Here is a 20,559-nt window from a genome sequence, read left to right on the forward strand (position 1 = left end):
GGCCAACATAGAGAAACTGCCAAAACTGCTGATGCCTCTGTGGATATCATGGAGCAGGGTCCTCCAGCCTCTGTGCCCTGTTGCAGTGTCTCTTTGAAGGCTGGCACATGGCAGCTGCTGAGGTGACAAGCATTCATTTTCTCCCTTCCCTGTCATGACTCCTCCAGTGGAATGTTCATGGCATTAGATCCAATGAGGAGGAATTTCCGCTCATCTTGATATAGCAGTGTCCCCTTGTTTTCTGCCTTCGGGGAAAAAATTGTCCTTGAGACTGCTTTGATATCTAATTTCTTCCTGGTCCACTTTGACCACTGCCCCACCCCCACTCGAGGAGATAGTCAAACCATCTACCTGAATACCTAGCGGCAAGCTGTTGCAGTCTGCATTTCCTTGATTGTTTATCCTACACTGAAGCTCATCAGAAGTCTGACATCCTGTGTCATCAGTGACATCTAACTTTGCCCTCCCTCTCTCCCTCCCTCCGTCCCTCCCCCTTTCCCCAGTTCTGTCCCCCTTCTCTCCTCCCCTTACCCTTCTGCTCCTGTGAACTGCCCTCTGGGTGTCTCCCCCCTCCCCCGGCCAGAGAAGTGTCACCTTCTTCCAGGCCAGAGGCCTGCTGCCACAACTCAGCCTTGGTATCCCCAGTTGGTGCTCCGAAAGTCCCCCCCCCCCCTCCTCTCTCTCTCTCTCTCTCTCTCTCTCTCTCTCTCTCTCTCTCTCTCTCTCTCTCTCTCTCTCTCTCTCTCTCTCTCTGCCCCCCTCCCCTCTTCCACCTTTGTAACAGGAGAACAACACAAGTCTCAGGACAAGGAACTGCAGGTGTCCTCCAGAGGTGCAGTCTCCTGCACTGCAACCTGAATTTAGTGTCTTCCTTATGGATGTCACTGCATCATTATTGGTGACTGATGGTGACCTGACAGTGTGATCGGCTCCAGCTCATTCTCCTCACATGTGGATACCCATTCTGTGCTCGCTCAGTGGAACTGTAATAGATACTATAGTCACCTCCTGGAGTTGCAATCTCGTATTTCCTTTTACTTGGTAGCTTGTGTTCTCCAGGAATGTCAAATCACTGATGTTTACCCATTAGCCCATTTTGGGTTCTGTGCTTGGTCAGAACCAGGTTGGCCCTGTGAGGGCTTCCGGTAGTGTTGACACATTGGTCAGTACAGACATTATTAGTACATGGAGCCCCCTTCACACCATGTTGGGTGCAGGTGCTTTCTGGGTCCACTTGGACTCTGCGGTCATGGTATGCAATATCTATCCCCTTCCAACAGGCCACGTACATGTACTGCCCTAACTACCCTCCTTCAGCAACTTCCCCCTCCCTTCTCCTCAGAGACTTTAATGCCCGTCGCCCTTTGTGGAGCAGTGCTTCTTCTAGTTGAGAATCCTCATCGACCAATTTCGTGCGGATCATGACCTATGCCTTCTTAGTGCTGGTGCCTGTACTCATTTTAAGTGCCGCGTACAGCACTGTGCCATTGGTCTTTTTGCTCAATATTCCACCTCTTCTTCCTTCCGTACACTGGTTATCACGTAAGTTCAGTGGTAGACCACTTCCAGTTGATTCATTCCCTTCCACCTCCTGATGGCCAGGTTACCCTGCTGGGCACACTGTCAAGCTGATTGGCCTCTGTATACCTCGCAGGTTGTGTTCACGCCCTCTTTGTCAATTCCTATTGAAGTTGTTCATGAGCTATCCACTGAGATAATCAAATCAGCCAACTTTTAAGGTTTCTCCGTAAAATTTACAGAAATTGCAGCATTTTACAGTTTTACTGATGGACAGTGTCACTTTATAACTTAACGCACAAAAATTTGTAACATTACCAATTCCTTGTTTGGGTTGAAGGCAAGTCTGATTGTCAATAACTCATTCTTTGATTGTCAATAACTCATTCTTTGATTGTCAATAACTCATTCTTTGATTGTCAATAACTCATTCTTTGATTGTCAATAACTCATTCTTTGATTGTCAATAACTCATTCTTTGATATCATTTGTACTTTTAACCATGTAATCTACATACATACTCCACTAGCCATCAAGCGCTATGTAGTGGAGGGCACAATTTGCACCAAAGTCATATTTCTCCCATTTCCCTCGCAGATCACATGAGGGAAAAAGACTGTCTGAACACCTCAGTACGAGCTCTAATTTGATTGGACCTGGCTAACTCTTGCTCTGTGTCCTTTCATGAGAGCCACTGCCTTTGTAACTTCCATTTTAAGAGTCTCAAGTTTCATGCTGGAATTCTTCAGGGCGTCCTTGGCTTTTGGTATGGCTATATATTCACTATCTTCAAAGCCCTTTAGGACCTGGAACAAGAAAGTAATAAAATAGTGAATGTCTCTTTCAAGCTGAAAACTTCTGTATGGAGAAATAAGCTTAATACTGGAATTCTTGTTCTGTTCATTCTCTTTGCTTATTCAATTTATCCAGAACTACATATGCATTCGTACCTCTTCAACTTTTTTGTCGTTGTCTACAGTTTGCAGCTGAAATCCCCATTCCCCACCTTGTCAAGACTGGTTCAGGTGGCAGAGGACAGTCAGGGTGAGCAGTCTTCGAAGCTCTCACTGGACTTGGTGCCTTGATGAAAATGTTCTTTGCTGAAGGTATAAGGCTGTTGACCTCTGGCAATGTGGCTCTGGCTTCCTCACACGTGAGGTGAACAATTTTAGGGTAAAACACCAGGGGAGACACTGCGGCCTTCAGCATATATGCGGCACTATCCATCACAATGGCCAAAACCTTGTTCTCCTCATGTTTCTGATCTTCACTTCTCCATAGCACGCCTGAAAGAAAGTCTTAAGGATTTTACAAATTTTATTATTTTTTTATTATTGGCTCAGAACATGATCTGAAAAACTACGCTCTTATATTACCTATAATTTTTATTTTTGCAGAGATGTTCAAGCTTCAGACTCGGAAGGTGATACACCACAGCCAGTAGAAGATGAAGGACCTAGGGTACTCACACTTGATGAATATTATGCCCTCCGTCGTCACCGGCAGAAACCAACTTACAATATACGCAAAGCAGGAGAAGGTGAAGATCCATCTCAGTGGAAGAAAATGTACGCTTTAACAAAGAAGAAAGAAGGAGAAGAGGAGGAAGAAGAGGAGGAGGTGACTACTGTTTTTTTCATAACTGTTTCTGGCACCATGTTGATTGATGGAAGTGCAGAAATCCATAGATTCGGAGTGGATAACAATGTGTTAAATACCTACACTCAGTTCTCCGTGACCCTGTGGTTGTGGATTTGTCACCCCCCCCCCCCCCCCCCCCCCACTCAATTGTGGGCTGACTCATTAACGGGACTCCCACCCTGTGGCGTTCTTCCCTCCACATCTCCCAGCAGAAATCTAACCTTGTGCTATCTTCGTATCGGTCATGCTGGATTGAACCATGGTTTTTTACTCTATAATGAGCCATCGCCTTCCAGTCCCCCTACCGAGCGAGGTGGCGCAGTGGTTAACACACTGGACTCTCATTCGGGAGGACGACGGTTCAATCCCGTCTCCGGCCATCCTGATTTAGGTTTTCCGTGACTTCCCTAAATCGCTTCAGGCAAATGCCGGGATGGTTCCTTTGAAAGGGCACGGCCGATTTCCTTCCCCATCCATCCCTCACCCGAGCTTGCGCTCCGTCTCTAATGATCTCGATGTCGACGGGACGTTAAACACTAATCTCCTCCTCCTCCTCCAGTCCCCCTCTCCACCCCCACACCCTCCCCAATGATCCATATTTTGCTGGACTGCCTGCACCATTTGGCTCTTCACACTACGTACACTGTTCACCTTCCTTGTCCCGGGTGTTAACGAACAACCCTCACACGGCTATGTCTGTTCTTGGCTTTCTTTGCGAAGCTGATTGGTCCTTCCAGATTAAAGTACCTGAATTTCCTTCTGTAAATGGAGACACTGTGTTGGTTTCAGAAGCTTTTGCCATTGCCTACATGCTGGCCTTTCCCCTTTTCATGTGTCTTCTTCCTATTGTGTTGTCCCCATTGTGTTCTGATAGTATTTTTGTGGGGATCAAGATGGGTTGGCGGCGGTGCTGTCATCCTGTCATGTGTAGCACTTCGGTATGTACCCTGCTCTCACCCTTGTCCTGCCCGTTCCCTCTGTTTCTTTACTCTTCCCCTGTCCCAATGTTCCTTCTGCGTCTGTTTGTTTGCATTCCTTTCCCATCAATTGGACTGTGCTGATTGTGGTATTCCTCCCTTAGTTTGTCACCTTTGACTGTGGTACCAATGGCCTCACTGTTTGGTCCCCAATCCTCTCCAACCAACCAACTGGCGAAAGTTAAATATACAATACGAATTTTTCATAAAGTTGGACCACTTAAAACAACAAAAAAGTAGTATTTGCAAACAAAAATTAGTTTTAGTCAACAGCTAATAAGTGAAAATGCCTTCAAAATTTTGCTGAAAATGACAGTGGCTATGAAATTAAGAAATGACAAAACACTGTCACTGTCATATATTCAAAAATATAAACAATAATATTGTATGTAAATACATATTTATATGGTGTGTGTGTGTGTGTGTGTGTGTGTGTGTGTGTGTGTGTGTGTGTGTGTGACTAAAATGAAATAACACGCTCTGTGTACATAGTGTACACGGAGGTGACAAAAAGGCATGGTATACCTTGTAATATTGTCAGACCTACTTTTGCCCAATGCAGTGTAGCAGCTTGTGACATGTACTGAACAAGTCATTGGAAGTCCCCTACAGAAATATTGAGCCATGCTGTCTCTGTAGCCATCCATCATTGCGGAAGTGTTGCTGGTGCGAGATTTTGTGCATGAACTGATACAGCGATTATATCCCATATATGTGTGATAGGATTCATGTCAGGTGATCTGGGTGGCCACATAATTCGCTCAAATTGTCCAGAATGTTGTTCAAACCAATTGCAAGCAGTTGTGGCCCAGTGACATGGTGCATTGTTTATTTGTTTTGGGAACATGAAGTCTGTGAATGGTTGCAGGTTATCTCAAAGTAGTTGAACATAAACATTTCCAGTCAGTGATGGGTTCCATGTAAGCACAGCCCTCGCCATTATGGAACCACCACCAGCACACGCAGTGCCTTGTTGACATTGCTCCATGGCTTTGTTTTGTCTGTGCCACACTTTAACCCTACCATCAGCTCTTACCAACTGAAATTGGGCTCATCATACTAGGCCATGGTTTTCTAGTCTAGGGTCCAACCAATATGGTCTGTTCAGCACTGACAATTCTATGCAATTGCCACTGCTCTCGATCATTAAGTGAATGCAGTTGGCCACTGCTTTGTCCACGGTGAGAGGTAATGCCTGAAATTTGGTATTCTCGGCACACTCTTGCCAGTATGGATCTTATAATATTGAATTCCATAACGATTTCCAAATTGGAATGTACTATGCATCTACCTGTGACTGCCATTCTGCGTTCAAAGTACGTCAATTCCTGTAGTGCAGCTGTAGTCACGACGGAAACCTTTTCACACTAATCACCTGAGTACAAATGACAACTCTGCCAATGCACTACCCTTTTACACCTTGTGTACATGGTACTACCACCATCTGTATATGTGAATATCTCTATCCCTTGTGTTTTGTGACCTCAGCGTATTCAGGACATAGTTTTCTTAAAATTTTTATTGGAAGGGGGAGGTTGAGGTTGTTTGAGTTTATGCATCTTAGCCTTAAAATACTCGGCAGAATGTGTTTTGCATTAGCATTTCCTTTACATTATTGTTGACGACAGTGTTTTCATTTAAAATTAATAGGGCTGGTTTGTTGAACATGTGGGCCATATTCCACATCCATCGTGACTGCTGCTGCTCTGTCTTCGGTTGAGAAGGTGTATGTTTCTGTTGGTTTGTGTCATGGTTGTGCATTTGTCCATTTTTTTGTAAACAGATTAAAGTGCGACCCCTTCTTCCCCCCATTCCCCCAAATAAAAAAATAAAATAAAAATAAATTCATGTTCACTCGTCCAGTGTGCTGTCCTTGTCTGTATTGTCTCTTTGTTCTGTTCTGGTTATTACTTAAACTGCCCCCTCACAAAAAAGTTGCACCATTAATAAAAATGTTTGTGTGATTTTTATATCTGAAGTGAACATGGTGGTATAAAATAAATGTAGTGACTTACCTAGTGAACACTTCGCAATTATTTTGAAAAGTTAAAGGTACAGCACAACTCTTTTTAGTTTCTGTGTGTGCCACAGTGTAAAATTCTGTCTGTGTATCTTATATGTACAGTGCTCACATCCCTATCAACATAATGTTCAGTATACAAGATGTGGTAAAAGTTACCTTGTGTACTCCTTTGGTGTCATTTCTATTACGTGGGAACATTGTGTTCAGGAATACGATGCATCAGAATACCCACAGCGTGTTGGACGACAGAAGCACATCTTGGATATAGATATTCACTTTGCTGACTCAAGACGTGGCAGTAGAGCTCGTGGTCGTGGTGGTATGCGAGGTGGCCGTGGCATGCGAGGTACAGGACCTGTAGGCCCTGCCCGTAATGGAGGCGTTGGAAGAGCAGGACCATTGGGTGACCGTAATCAGGTATGTTTGATAAATATGGTAAACTTTCAATTTCTTAAGTGGTATTTTAAATTGTAAAATATCTTATTCGACATACTGTACACTCGAGTTTGATTATATCGGCTGTGAGTGACACATCAACTGCAAGGAACTTGTGTGTGTGAGAGAGAGAGAGAGAGAGAGAGAGAGAGAGATATATATATATATATATATATATATATATATATATATATATATATATATATATATATATATATATATATATATATATATATCGGATTCTATTATTCTATGTTCCAGTGGCTTTTGAACAGTCAAATTTTCATGAAAATGACAATGTTGCTGTAAAAAAAAAAAAAAAAAAAAATAACTTCCTGGTTTTATGTTGCAGTTTGAAGTTGTCATTATTCACCTGTTATGTAACTGAATAAATTGTATGTAATTATGCCACGTGTTGTATTTTGTATCCATTTTTTTCTGCAACCATGATAAACAGTTTCCATTAAGTTTGTTTCCAGTTGTTTAAGGGACTCATTTAATTCTATATAACTTACTAAAAAGTGTTTGTCTAAATGAAATATTGTTGAAGTGGTGGGAATCTTGGAAGACAAAATTTATTTTGTAAAAAATAATGCAGTACTATACCAATAAAACACTGAGCAGTGACCAATCTTGATACAGGAATGTGAAAATACTTTTGGCTTTCATTAATGTATAGCAGTCACCAACTGAAAGATGGTTTCAGCATGACAAGCCTTAGGTTGGAACTACATAGGCAGTAGAGTAGGCTGTTCTAGCTCGTGTGCTCACTTGGCGGGCAGGCAGGCAGGCAAGGTCTCAGGTGAGCAGGGGTGGGCAATAGCAAATGAACAAAATTCAAGTTGCCCAATCAACTTTTTGATCCACTCCCAAGTTGTGGATAAGTAGTCTGAAGGCTTCGGCTGGTAGTCATTTGTTTTTGATTGCAGCCAATATTACGTAGCTGACAGTACTGCAGTGTAGCCATTGTTGTCTGCAGTGTTACTGTTTCGTACTTTCACAGTTATGAACGATTTCTTAAGGGGCTTGCACTTGAATAACTGACAGAAGTTTACTTCCAGGAAAAAGGACCACAGAAAGTACCAAAATCAGCGGAATTTAAAAGTGGCTGCATGCAATAAAACATCCCCATGTAACACAGTCAGCTCTGTTAAAAATAAAGTTTTGCTCTCATTTGTTTCGTTTTTATGACTTAGTAGTCCCTTAAGTTGGCTCACGTGCAAGAGCTTTACAGTTTTGTTTATAGTGTGTGTTACTTATTGTTTGTTGTTATTTTGGTGTGAATATTTTGTTTACAGCAAAGTAATTGCTTACATGGAAAGAATTAAGTAGTTTGGTGTTAACCAATGTAATTTTTATGCAAATTGGTCCACCAAATAGATTAACTCTGCTAATATTGAAATACAATGTGATACTGCACTTGAATCATCAACTACTCAGTGCTTTGAAGCTAGAACTGAAATATTTGGACAGTGGGCTTGACAGTATTAATGCTGATAACTATTCATTCAGGTTGCGTTATTGTTGGACTCTGCTCTATCTGAAGCTTTGCAGGGTAAAGAATGTGGCAATAGTGGTGTGAAGGTAGTTGGGAATTCTGGGGGGGGGGGGGGAGATTATGGGAGGCACCAACTTGGACACAAAGTACGGAGCAACAGGAGACGCCACTCATACAATGTGGCAAGGATATGATGTCGCCATGTCATGACAAACTTTATCCAAGTCAAAAAAGACTGCAACCAGGTGTTGGCGTCTGGAAAATGCTAGAAAAGGTTGTGCATAAAAATTAAGAATTGTCTGTAATTTTTGGGATTCAAGGGAATGTGGTTACACTTGCAGTGTAACTAAACAAGTATGTATAACAATGATATTAAACTTGCTTATGCTATGAGGTATACAGGCAAAAAGTGTACAGAAGTGCACAAATTTTGTGGTTCTTATGGACTTACCTCCCCTACAAGGTTTGACAGATGTAATAAAATTATTCTACATACTTTAGAAGAAATAACAAATGATAGTACGGAAAATGCTGTTCCGGAAAGTGTAGACATGAATGACGGCAATACATGATCTATGTATGCAGCCCTGGATGCATCCTGGCAATGAAGAGGCCATAGTTTCCTAAATGGTGTAGTGACAGTGACCTCCTTGGACAGTGGTAAAGTCATTGATGTGGAATGTATTACCAAGTACTGTCATGGCTGAACTAGTGGAACTGAAAATTGTGAAATGTTTGATTAATTTTAGTGGTTACAGTGGAAGGATGGAATCTGAAGGTGTTGTGAAGATATTTCACAGGTCAGTGGAGAAATATGGTGTGATACATACATCTTGCCTAAGAGATGGAGACTAAAAGGGTACCAAAAAATTTCTGAATCCAAACCTTAAATATGTTGGACATGTCTAGAAAATGTTAGGTACAAGATTGAGGAACTGGAAGAGGAATTTGAAGGGAAAGAAATTAGTTGATTATTGGTGGATTAGTGGACGTGGTTGCCTTAGACAGGTTGCAGTATTGTTAGGGACAAGCCGTAAAACAATAAAAATGATCTTCAGGGAGTGAAAAAGGCAGCATGGGTTAGCTTCTTTCATGAATCCTCTACAGATGAAAACCCATGTCATGCACTCTGCCCACCTGGCAGTGATTTGTGTTGTGGCTACCAAAGGGCTGTTGCTCAAGGTGAGAGCTACAACATTAACATTCTTTGCCATTTGCTATAATGGAAGTTACAAAGCTTATATGTAGGTACCTTAGTGACACAAGAATATTAGGAAAAAGTTTACATGGTATGACTGAAAATCCAAATGAAAAAGTTCCAACAATTGTATATGTGAACATACAAAAAAAAAAAAAAACTGTTCTGACAGGACTAAATACTTTGAAAATAGGTGTGCTAGATGCTGATCTATGTTTCAGTGATGCTGCAGTGTCAAGGCTTAATGCTATGGAACTGACAGGAGTGTCTGGACTAAATATACTTAGAGCTCTAACAGCCATTGGCTATAAGGATATTACAAAAACCATAGCAACTGTAATAGTGTGTGGTGGGGTTTGCATTTATGTCCTGATACCAGTATGTAGTGAAACCGTGCCCCTTCAAACTCCTCTTGAAGCTGTGGCTGTCAGGATAAGGATGATGCAGGAAATAAGTCTACAATGTCTATCTTCCTCCAGATGGTACAGTACCCCTGAATGTATTGGCTGCACAGATTTATCAACTCCCTGAACCTTTCCTACTTTTGGGAGATAGTAATACCCATAACACCTTGTGGGGTGGCACTGTGCTTACTGGCCGATGTAGAGATGTCGAAACTTCACCATCTCAACTCGACCTCGACTTCTGCCTCTTAAATACTGGTACCCCCGCACATTTCAGTGTGGCTCATGGTACTTACTCATCCATTGACTTATCCCTCTACAGCCCAGGACATCTCCCACCTGTCCACTGGAGAGCCCACGATGACTTGTGTGGTAGTGACCACTTTCCCATCTTCCAGTCACCCCTCCAGCGCCATTCTCCGGACGTCTACCCATATGAGCAAACAAGGCAGACTAGGAAGCTTTCACCTCTGCTGTCACCGTTGAATCTCCCCTACATGGTACCATCGATGTGGTGGTTGAGCGGGTCACTAGAACGATCGTTTCTGCAGTGGAAAATGCGATTCCTTGTTCTTTAGGGTGCCCTGAGAGAAAGTGAGTACCTTGGTGTTCGCCGGAAATCACTGAGGTAATTGAAGAGCATCAGTGAGTTCTACAGCTACATAAGCAGCACCCTTCCCTAGAGCACCTAATAGCTTTTAAATTGCTCCTTGCGCACAGCTTATAAAAAAGACGGACGCAGGATTGTTAGGAGAGGTACGTCTAGACCATTGGGTGTCATACATCATCTTCCCAAGTCTGGATGAAGGTCAGAAGACATATTTTTGGGTACCATATCCTGACAGGCGTCACTGGCATTAACATCAGTGGCATGTTATCTACCGATGCAAATGCAACTGTCGAGCACTATGCTTGAGCCTCTGCGACACAGAACTGACCCCCGCCTTTTGCACCCTCAAATGGCGGATGGAAAGGAAAGTCCTCTACAGAGTGGTGCTCTTCGGTGCCTTTGCACATTGCCCCGACACAGCTCCTGGGCCAGATCGGATCCATAGTCAGATGATCAAACATCTCCCATCCGACTATAAGTGACATCTCCTCATCTTCAACTGGATCTGGTGCAATGGCATCTTTCCATTACAGTGGCAGTAGAGCACCATTCCAATGCTCAAACCCGGCAAATACCTGCTGGGTATGGATAGCTATCAGCCTCACCAACATTCTTTGTAAGATGATAGAACGTATGGTACGTTGGCGTTTGTTTTGGCTCCAGGAGTCACGCGGCCTACTGGCTCCATGCCAGGGCAGTTTCCACCAGGGTTGCGCTACCACCGATAATCGGGTCCCTTAAGACTGCCATACGAACAGCATTTTCCAGACGCCAACACCTGGTTGCCGTCTTTTTTGACTTGCATAAAGTTTGTCATGACATGGCAACATCATATCCTTGCCACATTGTATGAGTGGGGTCTCCTGTTGCTCCGTACTTTGTGTCTACAAAGTTGGTGCCTCCCATAATCCCCCCCCCCAGAATGGAGTCCTGCAGGGCTTTGTATTGAGTGTCTCTATTTTTAGTGGCCATTAATGGTCTAGCAGCAGCTGTAGGGCCATCGGTCTCACCTTCTGTGTATTCATACGACTTACGCATTTCGTACTGCTCCTCCAGTACTGGTGTTTCTGAACAGCGCCTACAGGGAGTCATTCACAAAGCGGAGCATTGGGCTCTAGCCCACGGTTCCAGTTTTCAGCCGCAAAGTCGTGTCTTGTGCATTTATGTCGGCATCCAGAGCCAGAACTTTAATGACAATCCACTGATGATAGTGGAATATCGATTCTTACGACTGGTTTTCGATGCTCGATTGACTTGGCTCCCTCATCTTCGTCAGGTTAAGCGGAAGTGCTGGCAGCACCTCGATGCCCTCCGCACCAACTGGGGTGCACATTGCTCTACACTGCTGCAACTCTATGGAGCCCTTGTTCAATCCTGCCTCTACTATGGGAATCTGGTTTATGGTTCGGCAGTGCCTTCAGCATAGTGTTTACTCAACCAAGTGCACCACTGTGGAATTCGTCTAGCGTCGGGAGCTTTTGGGAAGAATCTGGTGAGCAGCGCACTGGTGGAGGCTGGAGTCCCTCTATTGCAGATCACACATGCACAACTGCTCACCAGTTACATTGCACACATTTGTAGCTCTTCTGAGCATTCAAATTACAGCATCTCTTTCCCAACCACGGGGGTTAATCTCCCGTATTGACGGCCCAGATCAGGGCTTAAGATTGCTGTTCGTGTCCGATCCCTTCAGTCTGAACTGGAGTCCTTCCCTTTATCACCTCTGCTCCAGGTCCATTCACATACATCTCCATGGTGTAAACCTAGGTCGACCTTCCATATGGCCCTAAGAATTTGGTTAACCCTGCAGCTCTCCATTGTCACTTCATCTCGATTCTTGATGTGTTTCGGGGCTCTGAAGTGGTTTACACAGACAGCTCGATGGCCGAGGGTCATGTTGGCTTTGCCTATGTTCACAGAGGCCATATTGAACAGCATTTCTTGCCCGGTGGTGGCAGTGTTTTCACTGCAGAGCTGGTGGCCATATCTCGTGCTCTTAAGCACATCAGTTCATGCTGTGGCAGTCATTTCTTCTCTGCAGTGACTCCTTGAGCAGCCTCCGAGCTATCGATCAGTGGTACCCTCGCCATTCTTCAGTAGCGTCCCTCTATGCCCTCTAAAGGTCGAGTCATTCAGTGGTGGCTGTCTGGACCCCAGGACACGTTGGCATCCTAGGCAGTGAACTTGCTGACGGGTTGGCCAAACAGGCTACACTGAAACCACTTACGGAGATCGGCATTCCTTAACTGACCTGCACTCATTATTATGCTGCAAGGGTCTTCGGCTTTGGGAGACAGCATGGTGTAACAGTATGCCCAACAAACTGTGTCATTAAGGAGACTATGAATGTGTGAAAGTATTCTATGCGTGTCTCTCGCAGGGTCTCGGTGGTTCTGTTAGCTCTGCATTGGCCATGCATGGGTCACTTACGGTTACCCCTTGCGCCGTGAAGACCCATCTCGTGTGGCACTCTGTTGACAGTGGCCCATATTCTGTTGCGCTGTCCTTCTTTGGCTACCCTGTGATGAAATCTTCAGTTACTGGACTTGTTGCCATTAATTTTAGCTGACAACGCCTCATTGGCTGATTTAGATTTAAGTTTTATACGTGAGGGTGGGTTTTATCATTCTGTCTAAGTTTTAACACATGTTCTTTGTCCCTTTGTGTACTCCACCCTAGTGAGCTTTTAGGCTGGAAGTTTTAATGTGTTGCACAGAGGCTGGCTTCTCCTTTTTGTTCTAGTCAGTCAGTCAGTCAGTCAGTAGCCACCAAGGAAGCAAGAACAAGAATTTGTAGTGTGAACAAGAGCAGGGAGGAAGAACACCACAGGAAACAAGATAAATATGTACCTGGGATGCATTAGTGCTGTGAAAGTTTAATAGAGAAAGCAAGTTTTAACTTTAACTTGAATATCCCAAAAGTTAAATTATTTCATGTACTGGTACCCTTTGGCTAAAAACTATTAAAGATGGTGAGCTGAAATTTTGTAAAACATGCTTAACTAAAAAGTAGACTCTCTTGTGACTTTAAAAATAATTCTTTTCTAAAGGAAGACCTTGAATACAAATCCAAAATTTTTGATAATCATACTTAAAAACTTTTTTACCACAATTTATGACAGCACCATCTTTTCAATAGTCTGCTTTAATGATAGTAGTGTAAATAACTTACAGGAAAAAATAAACCTACTTTGTTTGTATTTTGAGTAATGTGTGTTTATGATGTACATAAACAACTATTGTTTTATTTGTCTCGCAACAAAAATGCAATTAAATGTGAGAGCTAAAGCTGTGGTTCATACATAACAATGTTCCCAAAAGATGTCTTAAAAGATGGACAAGAGGCTAGATAGTTCCTGACTGACATTGTCACCTTCAGTGCTTGGTGATGCTGCTAGAAGTTAATTGTTGCTACATAGTGATGCTGAAAAGGTTGATTGAATGTGCCAACATTGAAAGGGGCAGAAAGAATTTCTCATCTCCATCTTAAAATCTTCACTAAGAGCAGCTATGTATGCAGGACAAAGCATGCTTAACTTGGCAAGCTCACAGTTTTCCAGGAATCGTTCAAATAAATTGCTGAAAACTCGTGGTGAGTAATGGTCAGTTTTCATCCCAGATCTTTTCCGATGCAGCACCTAATCGGTGTGAATTATTTTATATTGGACTTGGTAAAACTGCCATAGTGCTTCACACAGAAACACCATTGGTTATTGTATTATTGTTCTAAAACACATTTTCAGAGTAAAAGTTTTTTTTTTTTTTTTTACAAATGTGGCAGTATACATGTGAAGTGTTGAGACAGAAAAAGGAACCTGTGACCACTGGAGGTACTCTAGTTTACTTATAAAAATTTATCATTAAATATCAGTTTAATTTTTTGTCAAAAGTTATCCGAAACCATATTCTGAAATAGTGTCTTGTTTCTCCACTAGGCAGTGCCACAAGTTCCTCCAAATGTCGTAACACAACACACACACACATGTAATACTAACTAATGTAAATCCACCCGATGATGGAGGTTTAAACCTTCGAAACGCGTAGTGGAAAAAATAAAATGGTGACTGGTAACAGTAAACTTGTTGTTTCATTTAATAAAAGTTATTTGATGATAAATCTTTGGCCGCCCTAACATATGATAAAGTGGAGTACTCCACGTAATGCTTAATTATACCAAGCAGTGAATGATCTGGGGCACACTGTCAGAATTGTAAGCAAACTGTGCGGAGTTTGCAAAGACTCCTCCAGGTCTGCAACACAAAATCTGCTGAAGAAGGGTACAGTGTCTGTTAGGAAAGTTAAGGTATGGTCAAAAATAAGAAATGTGTTATTAGAACATCCAGACATTTTGCATTGGTGGTCCTGTTTTATTGTTCAGATGAATCACATTAGAGAAGCTTAAAGAGAAATATTTTACTGTGGTATGTCGTGGATTGACAACCTAATGTGTGGCAAATGCTGGCAGATTGTGAACTACATGATGAGGGTCACAGCTGAATCATCAGGCAAATGACACGCACGAATTTAGTGCTAATGGTTGCGCTGCAAACCATCGGGACCTGCAGTCTAATACATAAGAGCAAATACATTCCATCATGTCTGTTTCCCAGTGCCCACAGTTGCCCATAAACCATAAATGGAATGATCGTGCGGTGCAAAGCAATACTTACAGACCATTGGCTGTGCCAGAAGCAAGTGTAATAGTATCAGCGGTCATGCAGTCCAGATGATGGTCTGTCTCATGGGTGGGAGCAATTGGGGGGGGGGGGGGGAGAGGGAGGGAGAGAGAGAGAGAGAGAGAGAGAGAGAGAGAGAGAGAGAGAGAGAGAGGGGGGGAGAGAGAGAGAGAGAGAGAGAGAGAGAGAGAGAGAGAGAGAGAGATGTGCAGCTACTGTTCCCACGTGTGGGTGGTGCAAAGCTTAACCATCTGTTGTTTGAAAGTGCATACGAAGCATTCTTCTTCTACATTAGACTAGTGGTGAAACTGAGCACTTGTTAGATGACGAATGCCATTTCGTTCACAAAACTGTTCAAAATCACGAAGTGATATGTGGTCTGTTGTCAGACACAAGTACTTCTGGCAAACCACCTATGCAAAATGAGGAGGAAAAAGCTTGGTGGTGATAAGTGATGTGGTAGAGGCCACAGACATCGAAAGTGGGAACTTGCTAAGAGTCCACCGCTATGAGCCAATGAGTGTCCCAAAATAGTCCTGCAAAGTGTGTGTGCACTTCTTGCCATGTCAAATGAGTCCGACCAAGCTGAGAATATCTGTGACTGAGCAGGATTGCTTTTCTGTGCATGCACTACACTGACCTCATCTGTTCCTGTGAGCATTCATACCCTGCTAAGTAGTGCAAACAATTCCCAAATGTCTATGGTGGAGCAATTGCAACACATTCTTTTGTAACACTTTCGGAATAAGCATACGCAATTGTCCAGTGTCATTTTGAACTAGAATCAGACCCTGTTGAGTTGTAAGGTAATGCTGGCTCACAACTGAGTTCTGGATACTATTCAATGAAGAGGCCAAGATGTCTGAATGTAATGGAGCAAAATATTGAGATCTCAGTCTGCTTCTGTGGCCTGTGATATTTTTCTGGAGTGCAAGTGAAAAGATTACAGCTATTCAGAGTCCTGCACATTGATTTGCAACAAGCTGTCGCAGATGCATCAAAATCAGTCTGGGCTAATCGTATGGCAAGATAGGGTGTCTGCATTGCTATGCTTTACCATAGGTCTGTACACAATTTCATACTGATACTTCAAAAACAACAAAAATGATAATTGCAGTTTTCAAGCAGTGCATATAGGAACCGGATTTCACAGATGAAACAAGGACTGCAAAGGCTTGTGATTTGTCACTAAGTAGAACTTGCAACCACACAAATAGTGACTGAATTTTGTGACACCATACACAGTAGCAAGAGCAGCTTCTTCAGTTTGAGAATAACTGCACTCCGTTCAAGTTAACAACTTTGAGGCAAAAACAAAAAACGCTCTTTCACACCTTTTCTGTGCGAAAGCACAGTGCTGATACTGTAGGACGAAGCGTTGACTTACAAAACAATTCGCTTGGTAGGGTCAAAATACGCTAAATGTCTGTCACTGTGTAAGGCATTTCAGAGTTTCTGAAATGAAATGTCTTCAGTCCACACAAAAAGTACATTTTTGCGATGCAAGCAATCTTGCGATCTGAGGCATTGGGTATGAACTGAATGTAGTTATACATCTTGCCTACTACTGACTGCAGTTCAGACACATCACGAGGAACGGGCAGGTCACGGATTGTAAGCAAATGACTCTGGAGGTGTTGCACACCCAGACTGTTTATCACATGACTAAAGTACTGTAGTTCAGTTTTAAAAACTTCACACTTTTCTAGATGACAGAGTCCTGCTTCTGACAACACTTGAAAAAGAGTACACAAATTGGCAATGTGTTCCTCTAGTATATGACCTGAGATGACAATATCATTAAGGTAGTTTCAACAAAATGACACTTTTGCAGTCAGCTGTTCCAAGTAACATTGAAAAATGGTGAGTGCGGAAGCACTGCCGAAGGGCAAACGCAAATACTTGAACAGTCCTTAAGTGTGTATTTACAATACACATTTTCCATGATTCTTCATTCAGTGGAATTTGCAAGTAAGCAAAATGCAAATCTATCTTAGAAAAGTAATGTCGTGCACCAAGCGTATCCATGAGTTCCTCAGGGCGAGGTAACAGGTGTCAACAGCTGTCTGTGGGTTGATTGTAGACTTGTAGTCAACTCGAATGCGACCAGAAGTTGTAGGCAACAAAATGAGGACTTGCCCACTGACTAGCTTGTATGGGAGCAATTACACCATTTACTTGGAATTCTTTCAATTCACTGGCTACTTTCTCATAGAGGACCCATTCCTTCGGAAAATAGTTCAGGAATTCTTTAAGCAAGCTAATGACACTGTCTCTTGGTGCAAAAGCTGATACTGAAAGTACATTGTCTTACATGATAAGGCCAAACAAATCAAAGGCATCTAAATAGAGTATGTTCTCGCTGTCTCTTGATTTGAATACAATAAAATTCACCGTCCTAGTGTGAGATTGGTAAGTGGCAGGCAAACTACACTGTCAAAGGACTGAAATCTCCTGTCTGTTGTAAGCAGTGAGGGGCTTGCTAGATTGAGAAAGGCGTGGTAAGCCTATCTTTTTGTGTGTGGCACAATTAAGCAAAGTTACTGAGGTGCCTGTGTCTAACTGAAAGTTAGCACAACGGCCAGCAATGTGTAATGAGACAAATAGTTTGTTATAATGTTGTTGCACTGCACTAAGGTGAGGTGGTGGCACAACCTTAATTTTACTTCTGTCAAAACCTGCTGTAGGTTTTGAAAATGCAGCATTCACTGCATGTGCACGAGCCTGTTTTTTCTGGGAGCAGGCAAAATTGGCGTTGTGCCACTGCAAACTAACTGCTTGGACATGACATTTTTTTCCACATGTGTAATGCGTTGTGGCCAACGGCCTTGCCACAGTGGTAACACCGGTTCCCGTCAGATCACCGAAGTTACGTGCTGTCGAGTTGAGCTAGCACTTGGACGGATGACCATCAGGTCTGCCCAGTGCTGTTGGCAAGCTGGGTGCACTCAGCCCTTGAGGCAAACTGAGGAGCTACTTGAGAAGTAGTGGCTCCGGTCTTGGAAACTCCCATATGGCCGGGAGAGTGGTGTGCTGATCACATGCCCCTCCACATCTGCATCCAGTGATGCCTGTTGGCTGAGGATGACACGGCGGCCGGTCTGTACCATTTGGGCCTTCATGGCCTGTTCGGGAGGAGTTTCTTTTTTTTAGTTTTAGTAATGCGTTGCATTACATGATGAGCATTCCTGTCTCTTCTGGCGATCAAAACATCCAGGGCAAGACTTCACTAAATTCGCAGTCCTGTTTACCTGTCTACATGGCTGTGTACGCGTTCATTGTTTTGGCTGCTTGGGGCAGTCGCGAGCAAGGCGCGACTTGACCTGACAAATTATGGCCCGGACGAACTTACTGGCTGCTATGGCACTTAAATCATATTGCTCTAATATTTGCAGTACTTGGTGAAGTGATGGATCAGAGTACTTTAAGATCTGTTTTTTGCTGTATTCTGCTATCTGAGACATTGAACGTTATCGCATTGCAGAGCATTAAATCGCTGTAAAAGCTGCCACAACTACACTTGTATTTACACTTCCTAGTCATACTCGTTAATTCTGTGTACTACTGATGTACGGTGTCTGTTCTGTTCCAGATTTTTCTGCAAGCAAACGAACTGATTTCTGGCTGCAGCCAATTGAACTTGCTGGTCATAGTACTTGTTTAATGTAGAGATTACATCGTCATAGCTGAGTTTGACGGAAGATGCGATTGGGAAGAGTTTTTGTATTAACCTGAACACCGGGGGTCCCGCAGTCAAAAGAAAGTATTGTAGCTTTACAGTACCTTGAATGCAATTAACTTGACAATGGGCTTGGACCGGTGTTACGCTGGTTGGTGGCACTTGTTGGGTTGGTTGGTTGGTTGGTTGGTTGTGCAGCCAGAAGTTGTTGTACTGTCATCAGCAAGGCAGAAATTTGGTGGTTCAGAAACTGAAAAAGCCTGTGTTAGCTCAATCACATTGGCCATCTGTGACTGAGGCACAGGGGCAGGGGGTGGGGTAGCCATGGTTTACACAAATGTTACATCAAAAAGCAAGCAAGGCCTCTGAAAAAAGAAATTTGATTAGTTGTGCAGCTCCCCTCCCGGAATACATGAAAGAACACAACAAAAATCAGCAAATAGCTGCAGGCTAAAACACATGAGAAGCAAGCAAAATCTTCATCAAATTTGATTATCTTCGATCTGCACTGAATTATCCTCATTGACACTGTTGAATCTTCGTCGGCACTGTAGGGTCTTGTACCATAGGAATCTTGGGGGAGGATGTCATTACTTGGCTGGTATCCTCTTTCTGCAACATACCTGTACCACATGTATTAACAGAGTTCATTATTTACTGAAACAGGTAGCTGCTACATAACTTTAACAGTGTCCATGTGTTGTGGTACAAGCTCTTCAATATTAGTCCACGTTGGCCTCACTGCTGGTGAAGTGAAAGTCCTGCAATGCAGTGAATGATGGACACCAATCTGGAGCGTGAGTTGGTGCATCAGTGGCTGAGCAAGTGAATGAGTGACTGCACTAGTGACAGAGACTGACCGGTGACTGAGCCCTCCGGTCAGCGGCGGCAATCTAAATACTTGCAGTTGAGAGGGCTTCAGCGGCATGTTGCTTGTGAGTATGTCTGTGGCCCCTCTCCTGATACATGCACTTGATCCAGCACCTGCTATCGATCTTCTTGCTACATATTTGCCGACTGGTGTGCTGGTGACAGCTTATGCCGACACAACACCAAATAATTTTAAATTAATGTTCTGTTGGTGGATTATAGTGTAATGCATCCATTGAGAACAGTTGTCACTTTACAGGTACCATGAGCTTAAGTAGTTCATGTGAGTTATTCCTTATTTCAGTTAAACTGGAGAAATCAGTTTAGGATTCTGTCTAGTGTGACCCTAAGTGTGTTTGATAAGCCAAATCCAATAATTTGTTAAGCTGTTGCCCACCTTTCGTCTTTAGATGAACTCCCCCCAGGGTAGTGAACTAACAGTATAACTATTCAGTTTGGTATTTGTCATGTCCTGTGGAAAAGATACAGACGGAACATTGTTACTGTTAAAAGAATCCGAAATTATATTCATCATGTTTTGGGTTGCAAGCAGTGAGTGAACTAATAAAATGTAACTAAAGAGCGAATTGAGAGCCTTATGCAGTGCTCCTAATACTGACAAAAAGTATTCTGATGACTCTGAATAAAAATGGAACTGAATTGTACATCAAACTTCCATAAATGTATAGTCCACCTGGAAGTTGCACATTGCAGATTACCTTAATAGTAGTTAACAGTTTGTGCTTTATGCCTATTAAATACTACATACATTGGAAAAGAGCAACTGAAGTTGTTTAAAGTGAAGCATGTTAGCAACAATTTGCATTATACATATGAACACGATAAATTATTACCAGGCTATTTATTTCTAATTCAGCAGTAACCTGCAGCGAGTCTTCAAATTGTACATTTGACTATGTAAACAAAATTCCTCTGTGACTGTTGTTGTGTTCGAAGGAAAATCAGACTTGGCATAAAAGTTTGTAGACGAGGCAAGCAATCTTATTGCTTCTTTCAGTAAGTGATTCACC

General features: G+C 42.8%; 1 protein-coding gene across 2 annotated transcripts in view; it reads left to right on the top strand.

The window, feature by feature from the left end:
• The window catches only part of LOC124554810 (plasminogen activator inhibitor 1 RNA-binding protein-like), a 72,516-nt gene that overhangs the window by 49,481 nt on the left and 2,476 nt on the right, over positions 1–20,559 (top strand). Inside the window, exons 6-8 of one of the 2 annotated variants that reach the window (XM_047128468.1) lie at positions 2,916–3,138; positions 6,367–6,576; positions 13,047–13,272. In XM_047128468.1, the coding sequence (XP_046984424.1) occupies positions 2,916–3,138; positions 6,367–6,576; positions 13,047–13,100 (487 nt within the window). In that variant the 3' untranslated portion in view covers positions 13,101–13,272. Of the gene's footprint in view, positions 1–2,915; positions 3,139–6,366; positions 6,577–13,046; positions 13,273–20,559 lie in introns of those variants that run through there. The other variant, XM_047128467.1, reaches the window with a different exon arrangement.

Source organism: Schistocerca americana, chromosome X, assembly GCF_021461395.2.
Source record: "Schistocerca americana isolate TAMUIC-IGC-003095 chromosome X, iqSchAmer2.1, whole genome shotgun sequence".
Taxonomy (NCBI): domain Eukaryota; kingdom Metazoa; phylum Arthropoda; class Insecta; order Orthoptera; family Acrididae; genus Schistocerca; species Schistocerca americana.